This window comes from Chenopodium album, chromosome 25 (genome assembly GCF_948465745.1).
Source record: "Chenopodium album chromosome 25, dcCheAlbu1.1, whole genome shotgun sequence".
NCBI classification, from domain to species: domain Eukaryota; kingdom Viridiplantae; phylum Streptophyta; class Magnoliopsida; order Caryophyllales; family Amaranthaceae; genus Chenopodium; species Chenopodium album.
The window spans coordinates 6,234,889-6,256,642 of NC_137858.1; the positions used below are offsets into that span (position 1 = coordinate 6,234,889).

Below are 21,754 nucleotides of genomic sequence, written 5' to 3' on the forward strand. Positions count from 1 at the left end.
CGACCACCGCCGCCCCTCCCCCGACCACCGCTGCCCCTCGCCGCCCTCCCCTCCCCAGCAAAACATCCCTCAGCCCCCGCAAAACCCGTCCCTATCCCCGTAAAACCGCCGCCCAGCCCTCCCACCACCCTCTCCGACCCTCGCCGACCCTTCCCCGACTCTCGCCGCCTGTCCCCTTCCCCGTAAAAGCATTCCTTCGCCACTTCCTAAACCCCTCGTCGATCTAGGGTTTTTTCGATTAGGGTTTTTTCGATTCGGGTTTTTTGCGGGGCTGTGATGGCCGGAGAAGGGAGGCGAAGGGTGAGGGAGGTGTGGCAACTGGTTTGGTGGTGGTTCGGTGGTGGGAACGATGGAGAATGGATTTTACTGGTGGTTGGTGGTGGTGGCGTGGTGGTGGGACTGGTGGGTCTCATTCCCTTTGTTTTTAAAACAAACAACACCCCAAATTTTAGGTATTTTCATTCCATTCCTTCTCTTTCCCTTTGTTCATTCCATTCCGATTACCCTCTGCAAACCAAACGGCCCCTAAATGTTGCATTTCAGAATTATTGATCATGTTTTGCAACTTATGAAGTTATTATGATCAATGTCTCAATGGGGTTAGATTAATGCTACCTACCTGTGTTTATAACTAGTACTTCCTACATACATTCATCCTTCAATATTATTTGTCTCAACTCTTTTAAGAACAATTTGTAATAGTTGGAGCAGTATCATTATTACTTCAATATTTCATTTAAGTAATGGTTTTGAAGAACATGATCATATAACCAATTATAGAATAATGCTATGTTTGGAAAAGGCGCTTACATTTACCAAGCATGAACGCATTGTAAAGTGTATAAAATACTACTTCCGTTATATATTGTAGCACTTTTTATATTACGAGTAATATGGAATTAGTTAATACCCGAAAAACATTATACTTCGTATTCAGATTGTATTACGGAGTACTAAAAGGAAAATATCTTGATTATTGTTAGCATTACTTTGAATCTTTGATATACTCGTATAGTAGTCGTATTAATGTAAATAAGGTACTCCCTCCGTCCCTAAATTACATTCCTCTTTGGAAATTTACACGGGAATTAAGGAAGGAAGAATAAGACAAATAACAATAATTAGATAATGCAATGGGAAATACAAAAATAGATTAGTTATTACTCATGACATGTCATCAATCCTTTGCAAAAAAAAAGAACCAATCACATGCTTCTAATTGAAATTTTTTAACCAATCATATTCATTGTAATTTGGCACAAGAATTATGATTGAGATTAGATAAGGATGAGTGAGAAAACATTAAATATAAAACAGAAAAAGAGAGTTGATTTACTAAAAAAAACTTACCAAAAATAGGAAAGAGGAATGTAATTTTGGAATACCAAAAATAGAAAGGAGGAATGTAATTTAGGGACGGAGGGAGTACTGTGTTCAATGAGTACCATAAAATGATAAAATACATGTTCATGCTTTCTCACAGGATTAAAGGGAAATCAGATCATATGATGAATTGAACCACGTCATTTACAAATTACAATAAAGCACATTAATCACCTGAAAAAATAGCCCCTTTTTTCACTTTATTCCACTTTTCCCTATTTCAACCCCCAAAAATACCCAGATAAAAAGCAAGAAAATAATCTCCACAATAATAAAATATCAATAAAAAAAATAAACAAACATAGTACGGAGTAAGAAAAAGGAGACTTGAGTAGCACTCAATCAAAAAAGAAACTAACATTCTATTCTTCAGAAGTTGAGTTTCTTTCTGAGATTTTATCTTTTGGAAAGAGATAGTATAGGGATTAGTGATTTTTTGTACATTAGATTAATTTTATAATTATATTTATTAATTAATTAATTAATTAATTTTAAAAGTAAGGCAAAAAAAGTTAGTTGAAAAAACAAGTGTAATGTGAGACACAGAAGCTGGCTGTAGTTGTGCTAACTTTGTAAGTGGATTAATGTTTATGTTAATGTTGGGTACTTTAAAGTTTGTTTGTTAGTTAGTTAATTAAGTATATTTGTTTGGGAAGCGTTACAATGTAGGTGGTGGATGTTTTTTTGTTTTTGTATCACTAAGATACGGATTTTTATCTATCCTCTTTGTCTGCTTTGTGTTTTGTTTCTATGTTTTTCCCTCTGCCATTCGCCAATTTGTATCCTTTCTTTCTGTTTTTTATTTTTATTTTTTTAACACGATATAGGAATAAATTTACTTTAGAGTATGATATGAGAAAACTGTACGGAGGATGTTATCGGATCAAGTTATATATAGGTGAAGTCGTGAAGAGTCATTTAGTTTAGATTGGATTAGATTATAGGTTGATTTAGATTATATTTATCAAATTCCGTATTAAATTTTAGATTATGGAGTTGATTTGGATAGGATCAACCTTGGATTGAGTTAAATCAGGTCATACTAATTCATTGACATTCAATTAAATCAAAACATTTTTATAATAGGTTACTAAAATTAAACTTGATGTTCATCAATTAAAACTGAGAATTTCCAATTTACCATATTTTTGTTACATATGGCTACTGAGTACTTTTTTTTTTTTTTTTTGTTTATCACTGATAAATTACCTGTTACAGAGTGATTTTTACCAATTTACCATAATTTTGTCTTATTCTCCTCCTACATTATTGGAGCAAGATCATTTTGCTGTTATAGAGTCATGTCATATATGCTGAAGTTGAAAGGAGTGTTATAGTCCATAAGTGAGGCCCATTATGGTGGGCGGAGTCTCTACTCTCTATCAATCCACTCAAATTTTGCACCCTACAAATTTCCTCTCCTAATTAATTCACCATCATTATGAAAATAAGAGTAGAATAGCTTTGATCAACATGAAATTCTTGGGGTGATGAAAGAATCTTGGGCTTGATAAGGTCAACAAGATTCATCAAATCAAGGATGATAGCTCAAAAAATGATTAAAAAGTCTGAAGTCTTCTGTCACGAAATGATTTTCCGTAATTTTCATTAGAGTATAGCAAGGGTATATATACAAAATATAATAGGGCTCATGAGATAGGCCCGATAACTATACACTATACACATAATAGGTTCTAACACCCCCCCTCAAGTTGGAGCATGCAAATCACAAATGCCCAACTTGCCAAGTAAATACAAGAATTGACTTTTACTCAAAGCCTTAGTGAATATATCCGCTAATTGATCCGTTGTCTTCACATACGACGGGCTAATTATACCATCCTGAATCGCATACGAAGATAATAGCAATCCACCTCAATATGCTTTGTACGCTCATGGAAAACCGGATTCTTCGCAATATACAATGCAGATTGATTATCACAAAACAAACTCATAGCACGGGGATGCGAGACACCCAAACTCAGAAGAAGGGCCTTCAACCATTTCAACTCATCAGTAGTCTTAGACATTGAGCAGATTTCGGCCTCTGAAGAAGACTTGGCCACAATGTCCTGTTTCTTAGTCTTCCAAGATATAGGAGAAGCACCAAGAAACACCAACCAACCAGAGATAGAACGACGCGACAAGGGACAACCTGCCCAATCTGAATCACACCAACCGGTAATATGTAAATCACAATCTGAACGCAAAAGAATACCCTGACCCGGACATCCCTTCAAGTATCGCACTGTACGAAGGGCCGCTTCCCAATGGTCCTGCCGCGGGTGTTGCATAAATTGAGATAAAATATGCACCGCGTATGCCAAATCTGGTCTAGTAAAGGACAAATAAATCAGACGACCCACAAGCCGTCGATACTGCTCTGGATCAGAAAAGAAAGAGGACTCTGATTTTGCCAGAGTATGATTTTGCTCAATAGGAGTACCTGTCGGACGAGCACCTAGCAAACCAGACTCTGCAATGATGTCAAGCGTATATTTCCGTTGGCATAAGAATATGCCTTTCGGACTACGAGCAACCTCAACACCAAGAAAATACTTCAAAACACCCAAATCTTTCATATAAAAACAATCACTCAAGTATGATTTGAATGTTGAAATCGCAGAAGAATCATTACCAGAAATTATCAAATCATCAACATATACTAGAACACTAAGTTGAATAGACCCAGATTGCAGAGTAAAAAGAGAATAGTCAGAGTACGATTGCACAAATCTGTACCTTTTTAGAGAGGCGGCCAATTTAGAGTACCAACAACGAGGTGCTTCTCGAAGACCATACAACGACTTCAGAAGACGACACACCAAACCAGATTGAGAATCATAAAACCGAGGGGGAAGCTTCATATAAACTTCCTCATCAAGATCACCATGTAGAAATGCATTGTGGACATCCATCTGATGCAATTCCCAATTCTTTGCAGCAGCGACAGCAAGAAAAGCCCGAACAGTGACCATTTTAGCAACGGGAGCAAAAGTCTCGTTGTAATCAATACCCTCAACCTGATGATTACCAAATATAACAAGACTTGCCTTGAATCTCTCGATTGTGCCATCAGAATTAAGCTTGACCTTGTAAACCCATCTGCACCCAAGAGCTTTCTTGCCCGGAGGTAATTTTTCCATTACCCATGTTCCATTATTTTCCAATGCATCAATTTCTTTTTGCATTGCCTCTTTCCACCCCTCATGTTGCATTGCCTCCTTGAAATTACGAGGCTCAACCACCGTATCAACAGCTGCAATAAACACACGGTGTTGCACAGAAAATTTATCACAATTCACAAAATGTGCTAAAGGATAGGGAGTACCTGAGGAGCATGGAGTAGACGATGAACAATGAGAGATAGATGGACTAGATAGAGAGATAGTGTGTGCCACATAATCCCGGTGCCACCCCGGGGCTTGCCTTGGACGTTGAGCACGGTCCAATACAAGTGTAGAGGAAGTAGAGGGGTCCGGAGCAGCCATGTCAAGGCTGTCCGAACCTGCAGAAGTGGACGAGGAGACAGCAGTGGGGGCAGGGGACACCACAGGACTGCCGTGGTCATGGGGGGTAGAAGCAGTAGCATGGGTTTGTGAAGAATTTTCAGGCACAAGAGAACTCTCACCAACCTCTAATACATATTCCAAATCATCAAGAAAATCGTGATCAACACCAACATAGTCATTAGGCACACTCTCGGCACCCATAGTAGAAGAAACCGAATCACCATCTTTCACAAACGGGAATTCATTTTCATGGAATTTAACATCACGAGAAACAAAGATATCACCAGTTTCCAAATCATACAACTTCCAACCCCTCTTGCCATGAGGATAACCCACAAACACACACTTCCTACTCCTAGGTGCAAATTTGTCACCCTTAGATTTTTGGTTATGAGCAAAACAAAGACAACCAAACACCCTCAAAACATCAAAATCGGGTTCTTTGTTAAAGAGAATTTCATATGGGGTTTTATTGGCTAGCAAAGTAGAAGGAGTACGATTAATCAAATAAACCGCCCCAAGGACACACTCACCCCAAAAAGTAATCGGCAAATTACCTTGAAACATCAAAGCACGACTCACATTCAATATATGTTAGTGTTTACGCTCTACCCGACCATTTTGTTGAGGTGTGCCAACACAAGAGGTTTGGAAAAGAATGCCATTTTCAGTAAAATATGGGATCATGGGTTTAAATTCTGTGCCATTGTCACTCCGCACACACTTAACATTGACATCAAATTGACACTTAACCATAGCAAAGAAAGAGCAAAAAGAAGAATAAACTTCGATTTTGTCATTCAATAAATAAACCCAAACACCACGGGAAAAATCATCAACAATCGTCAAGAAATAATGAGCACCACAAGTAGAAGCCGTGTTATATGGTCCCCACAAATCACAATGTATCATTTCAAGAATACGACTAGCACGACTATCACTATCAGGAAAACTGGCTCGGGTTTGTTTTGCTAGAGGACAAATTTCACATGCTTTATGTAAACACTTAGGAACAGAACTACCTCGAATAGCAGGAAGCAATTTGACAATTTTCTCCGACGGATGCCCCAAACGACGATGCCACAACTCAAATGGAGATACGTCCGGACCCGTGAGAGCACATACTTTTGGGAGACGCCGGAAATAATATAGTCCATCTATCCGTTCACCGCCTCCAATTAAGCTCCCCGAGGATTGATCCTGTATAGCACAAAGAGAATTAGGGAATCGGACATAGCAATTAGAATCATCAATCAACTTTGATACCGAAATCAAATTGCAAGTTAATTTAGGAACAAAGAGAACGTGCTCAAGAGTAATTCCATCCGCCAAGAAAACACGACCCTCTTTTGTTGCAAAGGCTTGAGCACCATCGGGAAGACCAACGGGGCAAGGTAAAATTGATTGAGTATCAAATAATGAAGACTCGTCACCCGTTACATGATGTGAGGCACCCGTGTCAATTATCCAAGATAGAGAAAAAGAATCACCGTTGGTATGATCGGTAGGAACATCAAATACCCCACCCACAATTGGGGTAGTGGTGGCAAATTGATTAGAGGAAGAAGTAGGGACAACAGACTTGTCAAATACCCCACTTAGAATAGGAGTAGTGCTGGCAGATTGATGAGAAGAAGAAATAGCAGTAGGAGTCGAAGTGGCAGCAGCGGCCGCAGGGAAGAGTCGCGGGATACCCCCGCGGCCTGGCAGAAACTGCTGGGTTGTGGCAGCAGCCGCGGGACAGGACCGCAGGCTATCCCCGCGTCCTGGTGAAGATTTCGACATTAGAAGCGGTAGATGGAACGGCAGCAGTAAAGTATGGTTCAGGACCCGCCGGAACAGTAACACCCGCCGGAACATTAGCGGCAGCCGGAGAGGTACGCCCCTTGTGTACGTACTTATCTAGCCACCAATCGGGGAGGCCGTGAACCAGAAAACAACCGTCAAAATCATGTCCCGATCGATGGCAGTGGGTACAATATAGTTGTGACTTAGCATGACGCTTCAATTCAGCAGATAAGAAAGAAGAAGATAATCCACCATTCACCATCGTTGATAGATCGAATTGTAGAGTAGAATTAAAAATAAAAATTCAGCAATTGAGAGTTGAAATTCCGGCAGAAAAATACAGAAATTCAGCAATTAGAGTAGCAATTTAGAGCAGAAATTTAGATTAAAATTTCAGAAATTTAGATTAAAATTTCAGAAATTTAGTGATTAGAATGTAGAAATTTAGGGATTAGAGTTTGATTGGCTCCGATACCATGTCACGAAATGATTTTCCGTAGTTTTCATTATAGTATAGCAAGGGTATATATACAAAATATAATAGGGCTCATGAGATAGGCCCGATAACTATACACTATACACATAATAGGTCCTAACATCTTCCTACATTAAGGTTTCAATCCCCACTAGAGATACTTTGAGGGTGATAGATCTTTTACTCTCCCCCCCTCACTCTCGAAGTGTCTGACCCGTAAATACCGAACTAAATAAACCATGAGAATTGAGGTACGGTCAAGATCCTTCTTACCTTTAAAATAATAATAATAAATTAATTTATAAATTTAGAACCCCCTTATTGTCTAACCCAACTCCAAACACCCAAAGCAAGTGATGGTTTATATCCAAAGAGATTTTGAAGTGATCATTAGAGTGGGCTAAAGATCCCCCATCTTACATGGCCGGCCCAAGGCCTGTAGTAGGCACTCCTATGACTCCCATCATTGTAACTGGATAGACTTACCTCAATTTTTTTTTTTTTTTTTTTTTTTTTTTTTTTTTTTTTTTTTTTCAGAAAATTATTACCTTGACTTGGTATAAAATTACTCAGTAATGAATTGTGGAGGAGATACAATTATGGATCATTGGATCAATTATCTTGAATTTCAATGGATGTGCGTTTTGAAGGGATAATCTAACTAATCAATCAGTCCTATAAATCTAACTCAAACTTGACATACAATTGAGTGTGTTTCGATAATCCGGTTTACGGAGGCCAAAGAGCACAAATGCAACCATATGTGCTTTTGGTGCCATTCCTTCTGAGATCTTGTACCACAAAAGGAATGTCACCAGTACAGATGATACCATATTTTTGCCAGAAGAAAAAAGGAACCATACATGATTTATGGAGGCCATATTAATGAACACAAAAGCAACCATACATGCCCTTGGATACATTCCTTTTGCAATCCTGTACCACAATAGGGATGCCACCAATAACACATATGATTGCATATTGTTGGGGGAAGAGCACAAAAGCAGCCATACGCAGGGTGACCTGCTTCTACTTATGAAAGGTAGATCAAGTACATTACGTACGAATGATTTAATTGCATGTTATTGCTTATGTTAAACCCAGATAAAGGAGCCTAGTGTTCTTCAATGTCTTGTTTAGCTTTATGCAACCATTACCATCCTCTTCAGTAAAAGGGTAAGAACAAGAAGAACACACAAAGCATATGCATCTTGCTCTAGATCCTTTGGATCTTCTTAACATTTTTCTAATTTTTGCTATATTAATGTATCTACTATGTCATTCTATACATATTCAGACTACATGATCAAAGAACAAAGACGAGGAGCTCTGTCAATGGTTCTCTGGCCATAGAGTTAACCCAAAAGAAACTGAGATAACGAAACCAGATTCAATTATACTTATAAATTTATAATAACCGGAAAGTTACTTCTAACTCCAAGAAACTCTTCATTTAATAGAAAGGTCAAAACTCTTCATAGACAAAACAAAATATCCACATTTTTACAGATCAACAGCAAGAAAATTGAGGTGAAAATACCAGACAAACTGCGGAAAAATATGCCACCTTGTATACTAGATCCTTCATTGCAAGTTGTATTGGTTCCGCTAAAGCACCCTTGCTTCTGTTTGATACCCTGACCATGGTCTTCGAGAATGAAACTTGAATTAGTCTGGTCACTACTAAACAGCACACACCAGAAGAAATGGCCCTTATGGGTTGAAGCCACACCAACTCCTACCTCAGTGTGTGTTTTGTTTGTAAGGAGAGACAGAGACTTTTTGTCATGAACAAGAACCCGTGAGAAGGCGTCTGATGGCACAAGGTGCTTAGACCAGCACCCCACAAGTTTACCGGATATGGTACCAAAAGTAGGAAGTTCCACTCCACAATCAGGAGCATAGACTTCTGTGAAATCATCTTCCAAGGGTCGACAGCTCACAGTATTGCTGCTCGTACAGTTTCCCTTGCACTCCTCTGCGTATTGCAAGGCCATGCACCCCAGCCCAGCACTGTCATACAACGGAGGCAGTTTTATGGCAGTACGGTTTTTGTTGATGATGTCAACAATTTCTTTGGCTGAATTACCTGTGGGTAACATTATCACATGTAAAGAATTACACAACTCTTTTCCATAAGTCTAATGAGTTATCCTACGAAGTTCTTATATTACTCTATTGACTAGAAATGCAGCATTTTATTCATGCGCTGAGATAAATGCATCTTATACTTGGATAGTGTGTATAACTGATGGTACCTTGTAGAGATAAATTTACATTAGTCTAGAACAAAAGGCACGTTGCAAAAGGTGACTTTTTTTTTTATCAATAGTTAGACTCTATTCTTTTCCATCACATTTCTTATCCAAGGTGACTTTTTTAATCTCTCTGCTCTGTTTCAAGTTCCTATGCAGAACATACATCACAACATAAGTGAAGCCTCAACTCTCAAGTTGACATTTAAGTTACTGCGATGCATCAAATTTGGAACCACATTGGAACTTCAAAATAGATTTACAAATAATGTTCTTAACAGGGCTCTTCGGTTACATATTCTATTGTAGGGATCAGCTCCACAAGAGCTCACAACAGAAATTAGAAATCTTGGGGATCCTGCAGGACCGCAACAAACAGGGTGAAGGAATATGAACCGCTCTAGCTCCATGAGCTTCCTTAACAAATAACAAGATCTATGTCAAAACAAACTTAAGCTCATTTTCCCACTGTAGACAAGTAAGGCAGCCAACTACTTGTACACTTGTACTAGCAAGACCGCAGTTCGGGTTCTTGCTCGTAGCTCAATCATAGTAGAGCATAGATAGTCAGATACTGACCTTAACAGGATATCCTCAAAGTTAAGCCAGCAAAAATGCAATGTACTAACTAAAACTCACACAGATGGGGAATACTAAAGATTCTTCTTCTCCTCTCATATTAGAATATACAGTAGTAAGTAGTAAGTTAGTAATCCAACATTTCTCACAATACGTAGAACATGGTCAAATCACCATTATTAGCAAATAGTCAATACTTAGGCAACAACATACTAGATTACAAAGCTTAGAAATATAAATATATGATTATGATTATGCATATACTATGGTAGTTATAATATAATGCACAAAACCTCCAATATAGCTTAACACTATATCTAAACAATGAATTCATCAAATAAAATAGCTCAAGATCATATTTTGATCTAATTACACTAGAATGAAAACAGCATTTAAACAACAATCAAGAATAAAAAATACCCATAAACTATAATTATACAAAAATGACTAAATTTGAGAGATTTCAGAACTAAAAATGAGAATTTTTACCATGAGCTTTCTTGGAGCAAACATCAGCAACAAGCAGTAACCCACAGAACAAAGCTAAATGGAAAGGGAAAAACCCTTTTGCCATAGTTAATAGTGCTAGTTTGCTGAACTGGGTTTTCAATTTTTCTGCAAAAAAAGGAAGTTAATTCAAATGAAAACCCTAATCAGTTCTTTTCCCTCATTTCACAAGAACCCTAAAATTGAAAAGGGTACAAATATTGGCAGCTGAAATTGGAAGAATTAGCGGAAATTTTTGTTTGAACTCTGAACTGTGCAAGTGGAGGACATCATTGGGTGATTGAGGAGAGAAAAAGAGGGATTGAAGTGGACCCCATGTAGCCTATTGTCATGTTTCTCCATTGCTTTTTTTATATTTTGGTGGTTTTTTTGCCATTGCCAATTGCAAGAGAAGAGACATAGGCCTTGTTTGGCAATTGGCTGTCGGCTGTCGGCTGTCGGCTGTCGGCTGGTTTGATTGACTGATTTGACTGGCTGTTTGTATTGGCTTTTTTATTGGATGTTTGACTTTTTATTAATTTAAAAACATGTTTGGTAAAATTGTCTGTTGGATGTTATTTATAACTTAGATAGCCAAAAGCTAAAAGCCAAAAGCCAAAAGCTACTCCAAGTAGCTTTTTCATTTTGGCTTAAAAGCTAGCTTTTCAACTGGCTAAAAAAGCCATTTACCAAATACAATTTTTAGATGTTTGACCAAATAAAAAAGCCAAAAGCCAATCAAAAAGCTAATGAAAAACCATTTACCAAACAAGACCATAGACAAATCATGGAGCGATATTCAAGAAAATTTGCCTGGCTGTACTCTAATCAAAGTTCTTCCCCTAAAGTAGGAATATTATGAGTGTTAATTAACTTTCGGTAGGTTTATTTAAATGATGGACTTGGGCTATAATTTTCGTACAAGCGACCGAGAAAAGGTCCGAACTCATGTACACGTTGTGTTGTGTCGTGCCGTGCCTTGTCGACTCATTAAACTTTTCCATCTAAAATATATTTGTATTGTCTGTCTCATGCCCATTTCATATTATGCTTTTTCTTGTTAGACTTGTCTTATGTTCGTATTATGTCATGCTTTTTCATATTAGATTTTTCCATGTATCAAGCAAGTTTGGCTCAATGCTAATTTACAATATTTAAATCTTGCCTAAAAAGTGGTTTATATTGTAAAGTAGCACTTTTATTGCAAATAAATCCATGTGCATATGTGTAACATGGTTCATCTTTTTAAACAAGAGATACAATGTTAACGTAGTTTAATATAAATCGTGTAGAGTTTTATTCTAGTGGTAAAACGAAAGTTTGTAACTTGCTGGTGGTGGCCTCAATCTACATTAGGATTGTTTTAAGGGTGCTATATTAAGATGCCTACATGATAACTTTCATCATCATGCAAATTTAGGTAATTGAAAGTTTAGAGACTCAAACTTACTAGAATTTGAATCAAGTCACACCTCAATTGTGAGGAAAAGTCTTCGAACAAGTGTTGTTATATTATCAAGTTTTAAAGCCGAAATCTTAATTTAGCTAAAACAACTCCTTATCTTCCTTTGTAAACTACTCCGTAAATCTAAACACTTAATAGGTTTAAACAATCCCCAATCATGATCGAAGATTTACTTCATTAAAAAAGTGAGATCAGTGGCTTATACAGAGTAGTGCAAGTACAAGCTTGTTACCAAACCAAAAACCATCAAACAACTCTCTAGAAATCCAAACCAAAGACACAATCCTGGAACTTTCCAGAAGAAATACCTGTCCCCAAAATCAACGGCCAATTATTGATCATCAAATCAATCAAACATCACATCCATAAAACATCAACGGCTCTAAATCAAGCTTCCCATCTCACTCAGTTACTCAAATTAAGCATAATCAAACACAAGTACACAAGTAACACAACACGCCGTTAACTCACTTTCTTTGTTTTTAACTCTCACACACACTTTCTCTCTCTATCTTTCTCTCTCTTCCTAGCTTATCCATGGCTTCTACCGCTGCATTCGTCACATTGGCAAAGCCCTTATCTTTACCCACCAACAATTTTTCTCGCAACTCTAACCAAAGATTACTGGGTACCCTTTCTTTTTAATTTCTTTTTGCAGATTAAATCTCTAATTTTTTCATATTTTGAGGCAATTTTTACCTGTATTTCTGATTTTTTTTTTTCAGGGTTAAGAAGAAATTCCCTTAAAATTAATGCAGTTGCTACAAAATGGGAACCCACTAAGGTATTTTTTCATACTTTTTCCTGGGTATTGATTGAATATAGAATTTAATTGCATTAATTCTTAATTATTAGTGTAAATTAATCATTTTTTTTTTTGGTAGGTTGTTCCACAGGCTGATAGAGTTTTGATTCGACTTGAGGAGCTTCCTGAGGTATAATGTATATGTTAGCTATTTTTGTTGTGTTGTATTGTATTGTTCTGTTTAACCTTAAACTTGGAAATTTTGATGCTTTGGTTATGTGATAATTTTTCTGATTAGATAAGATAATTGATTAAAAAGGAATATGATGATACAATTCTCAATCTGAATAATTACATGGGTTATATTAATTCAAAGAATTGAAATTTTATGATGTAATGTTTCCTTGTATCAAAATTTGATAAATCTGCAGGCTAAAGTATTCGACTTTTAGGTTAAATTAGGATAGTACTGTTTTAATTTACCTCACAGGTGTTTGTATTAGCTGTAAGGGAGCTGTTTGGAATATAGCTGTATTTGTTAGGAGAGTTTTATCTCCAATAGGGATGACTCGAGTCCGGATTAGTTGGATTGCAGAGATATAAACTCATCTTGCCTCGCAAAGCACCAATAACTAAATCGAGAAACATAATGGATAGTCTCAAAATGATGACATAAACAATTTTTCAATAACGATTGCTCTTCTGACTTACATTACTCAAATTAGAGTATCACAGTGTCATCTTTTGAGGAACTCGGGCTAATTAATAGATACAAGATTAGTGCAACTGTTTCAACCTAATACCAGCATAACTAGACCATGATTAAACATTTATTTACCCTCAAAAGAGGTAGAAAGTGCCATTTAGGAATTAGGAGCATATCAATCATTACAAATTCTATTCTGGAAATTAGTCATGATGCAAAGATGATAAACTAATTAGTCATCTACATTGCTCAAGTATACTTCACGGTAAATGAAATAGCTAGCAAAGGGCTCAGCTCATCGCATCATCCCGGTAGATCCTAGCTAAAGCATCAAGATCACCCTATGTAGCAAAGTAGCATAGTCATATGTATTACTTCTAGAACTGTACAAGTGAAGAATTTGAATCTGTAGGCCTTTTGACATGGTTGATATTGCAACTCGTTTTTGAGCTTTTTCAGTCTATAGCTTGGTATTTTCTGCAATTTTTAAAAAGAACGGAAGCTAGACCAGAAGCATTTTCACTCTACGTATGGAAATATTTAATGAGCGAGTCTTTAAAGTTGGCTCAGCTGTTTTTTTTTAGTAGAGAATACTATAAGTTGGATCAACTGTTATTCTTTGGAATTCGCATACTGGTTCCTTCTTGTCCTTGTGGTTCCGTGGTCTATGATAGTGAGGCATTCTCATGTGGACTTTTAAAAGATCTGATTTCACCCGAAGTGTCTGATGTTTTTGAGATATCATGGCTTACCTATTTGTTTTTGGAATGTTCTCATTAGAAATCAGCCGGTGGAGTTCTTTTGCCCAAGTCAGCTGTGAAGTTTGAGAGGTACCTTATGGGAGAGGTATGGAAGTTTTCTCACTTTTTCGACATCATTTCTTAACTTATGCAGAGTATAAATTATAATTTATGATCAAAACTCTATCTCCTACAGATTCTCTCCGTTGGCTCTGATGTTGGGGAAGTAGAGGCTGGGAAGAAGGTATGTTAATAAAGAAATAGTTAATTTGCCTTACTAATTAGGCAGCTAATAGGGGCGAACTGTCTAAAAATATTCTTGATAAGCAATCTACATGTTAGTAAGGTTACATCCACATTTCACCCCCTGTTAGCTGCGTAATAGATAGTCTTGGCTAATACCTAGACGATGAACATCACTGAGATTTCTTGAATCCTTTTCTAGCAAAGAATACTTTATTTCATGGCTGTTCCTTGATTGTGTTATTTCTAATTTGTTGTCTCGTGCAGGTTCTTTTTTCAGATATAAGTGCCTATGAGGTGGATCTAGGAACGGATTCCAGGCATTGTTTTTGCAAAGAAACAGACCTCTTGGCTGTAGTTGAGTAGATGGTTCAGACGGCAGTATATGTATGACTGGCTTCTGTTGATTTTGGCCTTAGGTTTTAGATCCTTTTGTTCATCAATGGTGAAATTTCAGATGTATTCATTTTCAATATAAGAGAATTATGATGCTCTTTTAATCAAGATCTCCCTTTTTTATATTGTGCTTTGACATGTACACAATGTTTAAATCCAATTATTTGGCTGATGGGTTGCGATTTGCAATGCAAAATCATATACAGTATGAAGGGATCAAGAGATGGACAGATATAAACACATTTGAACTTATCAATTACCATTTCAGAGCAGCCTTACTTGTCATGGTCTCGACTCCGTGCAATTTTAAGATGTATCTTGAGATACTATCCAAATAAAAATAATTCCTTCATACATATTGATTCTTAACATTAGGAGTTTTACGCTTGTCAATGTATATTTTAGATTATTATTTAGTAATATCTTTAATGTTAATAATTTGACATTAAAGATATTATAAATTCTTGACTATGTTTATTCACCAATGTTGTGATTTTAATAGAACGGGGAAAGTAATACATAAATAAATACAATGTAAGATACAAATTCTTAAATAAGATCTACTTCCATGGAAGGACGGATCTTTTATGCTCTTGAAGCTTGCTTTCTGATCTATGTTTCATTTCCTTTTCTTCTTCATGCACCTGTAATTATTGACTTACTCTGTTGCTATAAACCTCCAGTACATTGGATACAAGCCGATCATCAATAATAAGTACCCACTCTGTTACTATAAACCTCTGGTAATTTGAATGCATAAGCCATGAATTCGTGTCTGGTTCTCTGGTTCAAAATTTACTCTTTTTTTTCCCTCTTTCATGAGCAATATGAAAAACAACATTAGCTTTAATGTTTAGCAAAGTGTGAGACCAAAAATAGGGGGCTCTAATAGAACTAGTTTAGAGCAACAACGTCCTGGCATTAATGCCATAAACTAACAAAATACTTGATCAACCAAGATTTTGTACATGGCTAACCTAACAGCATCTAAAATGCTTTTGGACATTCCGAAATCTCTATTCTCTCAGATAATTGAAGGTAAGGTAATACAAGATCCTTGTGGAATTAAAATTCATACACTCTCAGCTCAATCATTCCCTCTTTCCTCTTCGGCGAGTACCATGCCACAACTTTACCTGAACGCAAGAGCCGCAATGAATAGCTCAAGCTGTAGATGAAATCCTCAATTTGCAAACCATTTTTCCATGGTGAGTCGACTACACACTTTGTATCAGCACGGAAGACAATTGGTCCTGCAATCTGCACAAAGATGAGGGATGTAAAAAGGTTGCCCATGAGAGAGTTAACAATGATTTAGTGCTAAACGGGTCAGTATTTCCTTAATGGCTATTCCCACTTTCCTAGAACATTAAAACAAAACCACATGGCCGGGCATATCTCAATATCCGTCCCAATACATCTAAATGTAGCCACATAATTGCACAATTCTTAAAATTAAGAACGTTCTACATTAAAATATAAATAACCAGGTATTTGATTGATCATCTCTTATCATTCTAATGATGTACTAAGTTCATTTCCTTTAACTGATCTAATGATGTACTAAGTTCATTTGCTTTAACAGATCTACTTAGAAGAGTGGGTTCGTCAAGAATATAGCTAGCAGCCAGATACTTATATTTTCAATTTTAACCAGTTCCTTATTTCACACTATCTTTAGTTCAAAACTCAGAAGTAAGATAATCAAGGCTTATCACCAAAGATAGCAGGAAACGGAGCATATCCTACAGGTTTCAACTTTAATTCCGATTGAAGAAACTGTGTTCACTGAAATTTACCTGCTGCTGGAAGATCAGACTGAGTCTAGGAAGGGATGCCGAGTTATCTTGGTGAGCAATTGAGCTATGGCTAAATACCCATGAGATGTTTTTAGCAAAAGCAGAAGCTGAACTGATATCCAAACGAGCATCTACCCTAGTCATATCCCCATATGGCTTTCTGAACTTTCCGTGCTGGAAAGTGTAGCACAATGAGCCAAACAAATCCGCAAAGACAGGACTCCTTTTCTTGGAATTTGAATGGATGCTATCACCATCTCCTGATGCAGGATTTGATATCTTGTCTTCGCCATGAAGCCAAGCGCCAAAGGTGCCACCTGATAGGTAACAAGTGAATGATACACATTAACACAACATCTAAGGGTTAAATGAAAGTGAAGTCTGGCTTGATTTTTGTGATCTGAATCAAAGCAGTGCAAGACTGCAAGTTATCATGTCCAACAAATCCAGTAATTGCACTGAAGGACATACCCACATGGCCACATCAAATTTGCTTGCTTCCAGTTACTTTGCCAAATCCAAGACAATGAAAACCATTATTACAACAGATGAAAGGTCTTTTACCTATAATAGTTGAAATTGTTGCATGAGGTTCTTTGAGGCGCACATCATATGCAGGCCTCCAGAATTTCCCCCTCTCGGTTTTTATGACAAGATCATTATCTGTCTCCTCTTGCCTCCATAGATCCTTGCACTTTTGAACTGAAAAGGCAGCTTTTGCACATACCCCAGGCAGCAAAGCAGCAGGTGCATCACTATCTATTGAGTTAACAACAGCTTGAGGTTTGCCACCATTCTTGTGTACCCCAAAACGATAGCGTAATCCTGAGTCAGATATGATAGACGAACAATCCAGAGAGATTGACTCAGGAACATTCCAATATCTCCCTTTACTGTCAATAAACAGCTCTGGCCATGCTGCGTTCAATGTAATGTCATGATAGGGAAGCTGTACACAGTCAATAAATTTAAAGTCAGCTACAAGGCCTACAGCTCCAGGTGTCATCTGGACACAATTACAGGATCAGATTGCTAAATTATAAGAAAACAGAGAGTCAAAATTACAAATATTGGTTTTAATGTTTTGTACGAAATAAGTCTAGCTAATAAATCACTTTGACAGGAAAAACGGGGTAAACTGAAAACAAATTAACAAAGGGTGCTGTGGCTTTCTGACTCAAGAAATACAGATCTGATTTGTAATGTAATGTGGTTGATGCATTTAAATCATGGTCCTCTAAGTCATCTTTGAAAAATGTAATACCGTCAAAGGAGCAAAAAGTAGCCAGAAGGAAGCACACCCGTGAGTGTACCATAATCACGGCTGATGAACCCAGCGGTCAATGTATATAAAAGCTCAAGGCTTACTAAGGCAATAAGGGTCCTGCTGTGCGTAGGCATGCCTAGGTGGGTCTCATTGAATTGAGGCACACTTAATAATATAGAAAATTTAGATAAAAGAAATTTGTGCCTCTCTTTGAAAACGTTTCACCAAGCAGTCAAGCACCTCTCACCAAGAGCCTTGTCATGTCCTTTAATACACTGCCTGTTGTTGCTACAAAGCTAGTCTATTATCCATTGTCAACAAACCTTGGGATAGCCCATACATTGACTATGGGATACAAAATCTAAAGGAAGGCTTACGGCCTTAGATGGTGCTTCACAGGTCACAGTGGATAGCAAGAGTGAAGTTACACCAAAACAGAGGTCATCAGACCTCATCAGAAAGAAGAGCTCCAACCATCAATTGAGGCTGCAAGCAAGCATTGCTCCTTATTGTCGCGATTGAGGGAGGCAGCTCAAAAGGTGATGGAGATGTATCGCACGATGAAGGAAGAAAAAAGGAAGAGTTCTAACAAAGCGTGGGGCACAATTATAAGGAATCTTGATTTATGATAATTTAACAAGAAGCAAATGCAGAATTTACTGGAGATAACCTGGAGGGATATTATATTCGACATAAAAGCTACTTATTTTACCGAGTAAGCCAGTACAGATGATGATAATCTTTCAATCAGAATGATTGCCAAAGAAAGAGTAGATTAAGGATCACTCACTGCACTGTTAAAGAAAGAGTAGATTAAGAATCAGATGATGAGAATCTTGAACTTAAGTTTCCCTTGTGATCTGAGGAGTTTCCCCAAAAGATAAAGGGACTAGTGATGGAAAGTTGCAGAGTGACAATAATAGTACTGCACTACTGCTGCCCATCATGCTCGTTGGAAGAGAAGAATATCTAAGAACATAATAATTTTTTTTTTAAATTTTTTTTATATATAAAGTACTATCATAGAATTTGACCGGAGAAAGTAAGAAAGAATGCAACAACAGGTGGGGAAACCGGGAAAGTGTTTAGATAGGGCATAGAATTGAAACTTTGAAAGGCTGTAGTATTCTAGATTAATAATATACACCAATAATATATAGTTCTGAGAACAAAAGTTTTTGTATACTAAAAAAAATATAATGACTATGATCACCTTCCACACGCCTTGAAGGTATATACTTAGGTAGTCAGGTCATTATTCTAATAACTACAGATACATAATGTATTCCAAGGTTCATAATCATGACAGGATACATATTCTTATGATAGGCAAACAAGTAAATCAAAGACTTACCTTGTGAAATAGCAGGAGTTTATTGCGGCGTCCTTTCCTCTCACCATGGCCTTCTGAACTTAGATATAAGGAAGAATTGGATGTGATGGGGATATGGGTACATAAAGCCAGGGCATAGAGTGATATGTCAAAGACATGTCTTGTCACATTCTTCACGGATGGAATTTCTGCTTCATCACCGCTGAATGCGTTGAAGATCTCCCTTTTGATGTTAGACAACAACTTATTCGGACGCATCTGGCCAGCTAATCCAAGCCACCTATAAACAGAAAATAGTACCTTGTTGGTTATAACAATCAACGCAGCTAATAGTCATAGAAAAAATTGACAGCAAAGATTTTAGGTTGAAAAAACTAATCCCAATGGACAACCCAGCTCCAAAAGGAAAGAAGGAACCGAGCAGAGCTACATAATTGAGCACTAAGGTAGTCTAAGTACACCCACTTATACAACTTTGATATAGATGTTTAGCAAGCCTAACATGAGACGTCAACACATTTGATTTGGTTCACTTCTTGAACTCTTAATGAGGAATTAGCATGAAATCATGATCCCTAAATGCAAACAGGATGATGCTTAATTTGACACAAAGAAAAAGTCAGTTCTGCGTTATGGTTGTTTCTCATTTCACCTAGAGCATTGTTCAGAGTACAATAATGAAAAGAAATTATCATTCTGTGCCACAGCATGCAAGATTCAAGCAGTCATGTCCAATTTTACACAAAATCTATGCATCAGAAAATGCGTAGTAACTATTCAGAAAACACAAAAACGCACGGATATGATTAAATTATCTTTAATACTTCAAATTTTTCACTCACATACTTGTTCCTGACATGAAAAGTAAACCAAGGTTATTAACTTCAAATGCACAGGAATTCACCACTAGTGGGAGCATGATGAGGATAAGACTAGGACAATAGGCAAGGTAACACATGCAGACATGCCTCCGTTGCACAATATGTTCTATGCATTTGTGAGTGACAACAAATTATAGAAGACATCAATCAACTAAATTAGTTTCCCAAGAGGATTCCCCTACATGGACTAGAGAGAACTAAGATTCCAAGAATTAGGCTTCCTAAGCTCTACTGAGCGCAACAACACATTTAATGTAAAAATGTCCACATTTCTGATCAATCTGTTACAAAAACCTATATCTACAACTCCAAAACATGAATTTATATATGCTAAATTATGAAACATCACATGCCTACGAAATTAACAATATCAAAACCACCAAAACTGACAAACTCCATGCAAAAATTTCTCTGAAAGTAACAATTTCGTCCAGGTTTATCAATAACTCATAGCTTAATGAATTGATATAATTGTCAAAAACCATCAAAATGAACCAAAATTTACCAAGAAAAGGGCAAGATTTTATTGAATTTCCATTAAAATGAATGAAACCTACATCAGAATCAACAATTCACAAATAATCTCACTATTAGTTCAATACCCATTTACAAACTAACCCAAAACCACGAAATTAAAATAAGATTGTAACATACAAACAAACCCAAAATTAAACTACCCAATTCATAAAACATCAATTACACCCAAATTAAACACATAATTTCAAGAATACTAAAATGAGAATAAAATGGTAGAAAAACGAACCAGTCACCAAAAGAAGGACGAAGAAGAAGGGATTGAAGAGAGAAAGAACCAAGGTCCTTCTGAAAAGGGGTAGGAGAGATAGAAGGGATAATTCCAAGAGGGAAGCCATTGCCAACAAAGGAAAGCTGCTGAACACGAAGGGCTTTACCAGCTCGAGTACCGTCAAGAGGAAAAGGGTCACCAGGAATAGCCTTGGCGCACCCATCTAGGTTCTGGGTGCTAGCTATGTCTAAGTCCCAGAACAATGCATCCATTGCTGTTCTCAAATTCGCCATTTTTAATGGAGTTTTTCTCACTTTCTCTCTCCTCTAGCAATGGGGTTTTCCTTATCTATGTGAATTTTGTCTGTTTTGAGAGTGAGTAGCAGAGTGCAGAGTGTGCGCTCTTGCCGTTTCAATGACTCAGCTCATTACCTGAAGCTGAGTCTTTTCAGGGGAGTGGTTTTGGGTTTATCATAAAAACTTGGGTTTTTTTTTTTTTTTTTTTTTTTTTTTTTTTTTTTTTTTCATAAATTATGAAGCATAGGGCGTTTTGGCAAGCCAAACTCGGCCTAATTTAGGCGGCTTTTGAAAACAACTTGTTTTTAGGTCAAAGTGAAATCCTTATTATGAGATCAAGCTGTTTTTAAGGAGTATGACTTTATTGAAATACGAAGTATGTATTAATTTGCAATCAGACGGGGCTTGATTCGGTTTAGATTAGGTTAGAACATCTAGTAAGGGACATAATCAAATTTCCTTCAATTACTAATTTATATATAAAGGTTAATAATATACATGTGGGCATAAAGTCTTAACACCCATTACTCTTCCATAGAGTCCATCCCACATTCCCACCAGTTTGAGGTCAAAACATATTGTAACGAGTCTACCTCTTCACAAGATACAGTAAATTACCTGAATACGTATTTGTATATAATTTTTAGTACACGAGTACGT

At 37.0% G+C, this 21,754-nt stretch overlaps 3 protein-coding genes across 3 annotated transcripts; 1 reads left to right on the plus strand and 2 right to left on the minus strand.

The window, feature by feature from the left end:
* Nucleotides 1-8,583: 8,583 nt before the first annotated feature.
* Nucleotides 8,584-10,883, minus strand: LOC145615051 (uncharacterized). The gene is made up of 2 exons (XM_081670129.1): nucleotides 10,482-10,883; nucleotides 8,584-9,247 (listed from the first exon to the last, which is right to left on the minus strand). Exons 1-2 carry the CDS (start codon nucleotides 10,564-10,566, stop codon nucleotides 8,634-8,636), a joined length of 699 nt encoding a protein of 232 aa, XP_081526255.1. The 5' UTR covers nucleotides 10,567-10,883; the 3' UTR covers nucleotides 8,584-8,633.
* A 1,508-nt stretch (nucleotides 10,884-12,391) lies between these two features.
* Nucleotides 12,392-14,877, plus strand: LOC145614092 (10 kDa chaperonin 1, chloroplastic-like). The gene is made up of 6 exons (XM_081669090.1): nucleotides 12,392-12,571; nucleotides 12,669-12,727; nucleotides 12,828-12,878; nucleotides 14,175-14,240; nucleotides 14,331-14,378; nucleotides 14,645-14,877. Exons 1-6 carry the CDS (start codon nucleotides 12,481-12,483, stop codon nucleotides 14,741-14,743), a joined length of 414 nt encoding a protein of 137 aa, XP_081525216.1. The 5' UTR covers nucleotides 12,392-12,480; the 3' UTR covers nucleotides 14,744-14,877.
* Nucleotides 14,878-15,235: 358 nt separating this feature from the next.
* LOC145614091 (protein TRIGALACTOSYLDIACYLGLYCEROL 4, chloroplastic-like) lies at nucleotides 15,236-21,245 on the minus strand. Its single transcript, XM_081669089.1, has 5 exons — nucleotides 20,817-21,245; nucleotides 19,194-19,452; nucleotides 17,137-17,521; nucleotides 16,573-16,889; nucleotides 15,236-16,033 (listed from the first exon to the last, which is right to left on the minus strand). Exons 1-5 carry the CDS (start codon nucleotides 21,089-21,091, stop codon nucleotides 15,839-15,841), a joined length of 1,431 nt encoding a protein of 476 aa, XP_081525215.1. The 5' UTR covers nucleotides 21,092-21,245; the 3' UTR covers nucleotides 15,236-15,838.
* Nucleotides 21,246-21,754: the final 509 nt, after the last annotated feature.

Coding starts and splice junctions, on each gene's coding strand:
- LOC145615051 (XM_081670129.1), bottom strand. CDS start 10,566: ATGGCAAAAGGGTTTTTCCCTTTCCATTTAGCTTTGTTCTGTGGGTTA. Junction 9,248..10,481: donor TTGCTCCAAGAAAGCTCATG/GTAAAAATTCTC, acceptor TGTTACCCACAG/GTAATTCAGCCAAAGAAATT.
- LOC145614092 (XM_081669090.1), top strand. CDS start 12,481: ATGGCTTCTACCGCTGCATTCGTCACATTGGCAAAGCCCTTATCTTTA. Junction 12,728..12,827: donor CAAAATGGGAACCCACTAAG/GTATTTTTTCAT, acceptor TTTTTTTGGTAG/GTTGTTCCACAGGCTGATAG. Junction 12,879..14,174: donor GACTTGAGGAGCTTCCTGAG/GTATAATGTATA, acceptor TGTTCTCATTAG/AAATCAGCCGGTGGAGTTCT.
- LOC145614091 (XM_081669089.1), bottom strand. CDS start 21,091: ATGGCGAATTTGAGAACAGCAATGGATGCATTGTTCTGGGACTTAGAC. Junction 19,453..20,816: donor CGTCCTTCTTTTGGTGACTG/GTTCGTTTTTCT, acceptor TTCTGTTTATAG/GTGGCTTGGATTAGCTGGCC. Junction 16,890..17,136: donor AACAATTTCAACTATTATAG/GTAAAAGACCTT, acceptor GTTACCTATCAG/GTGGCACCTTTGGCGCTTGG.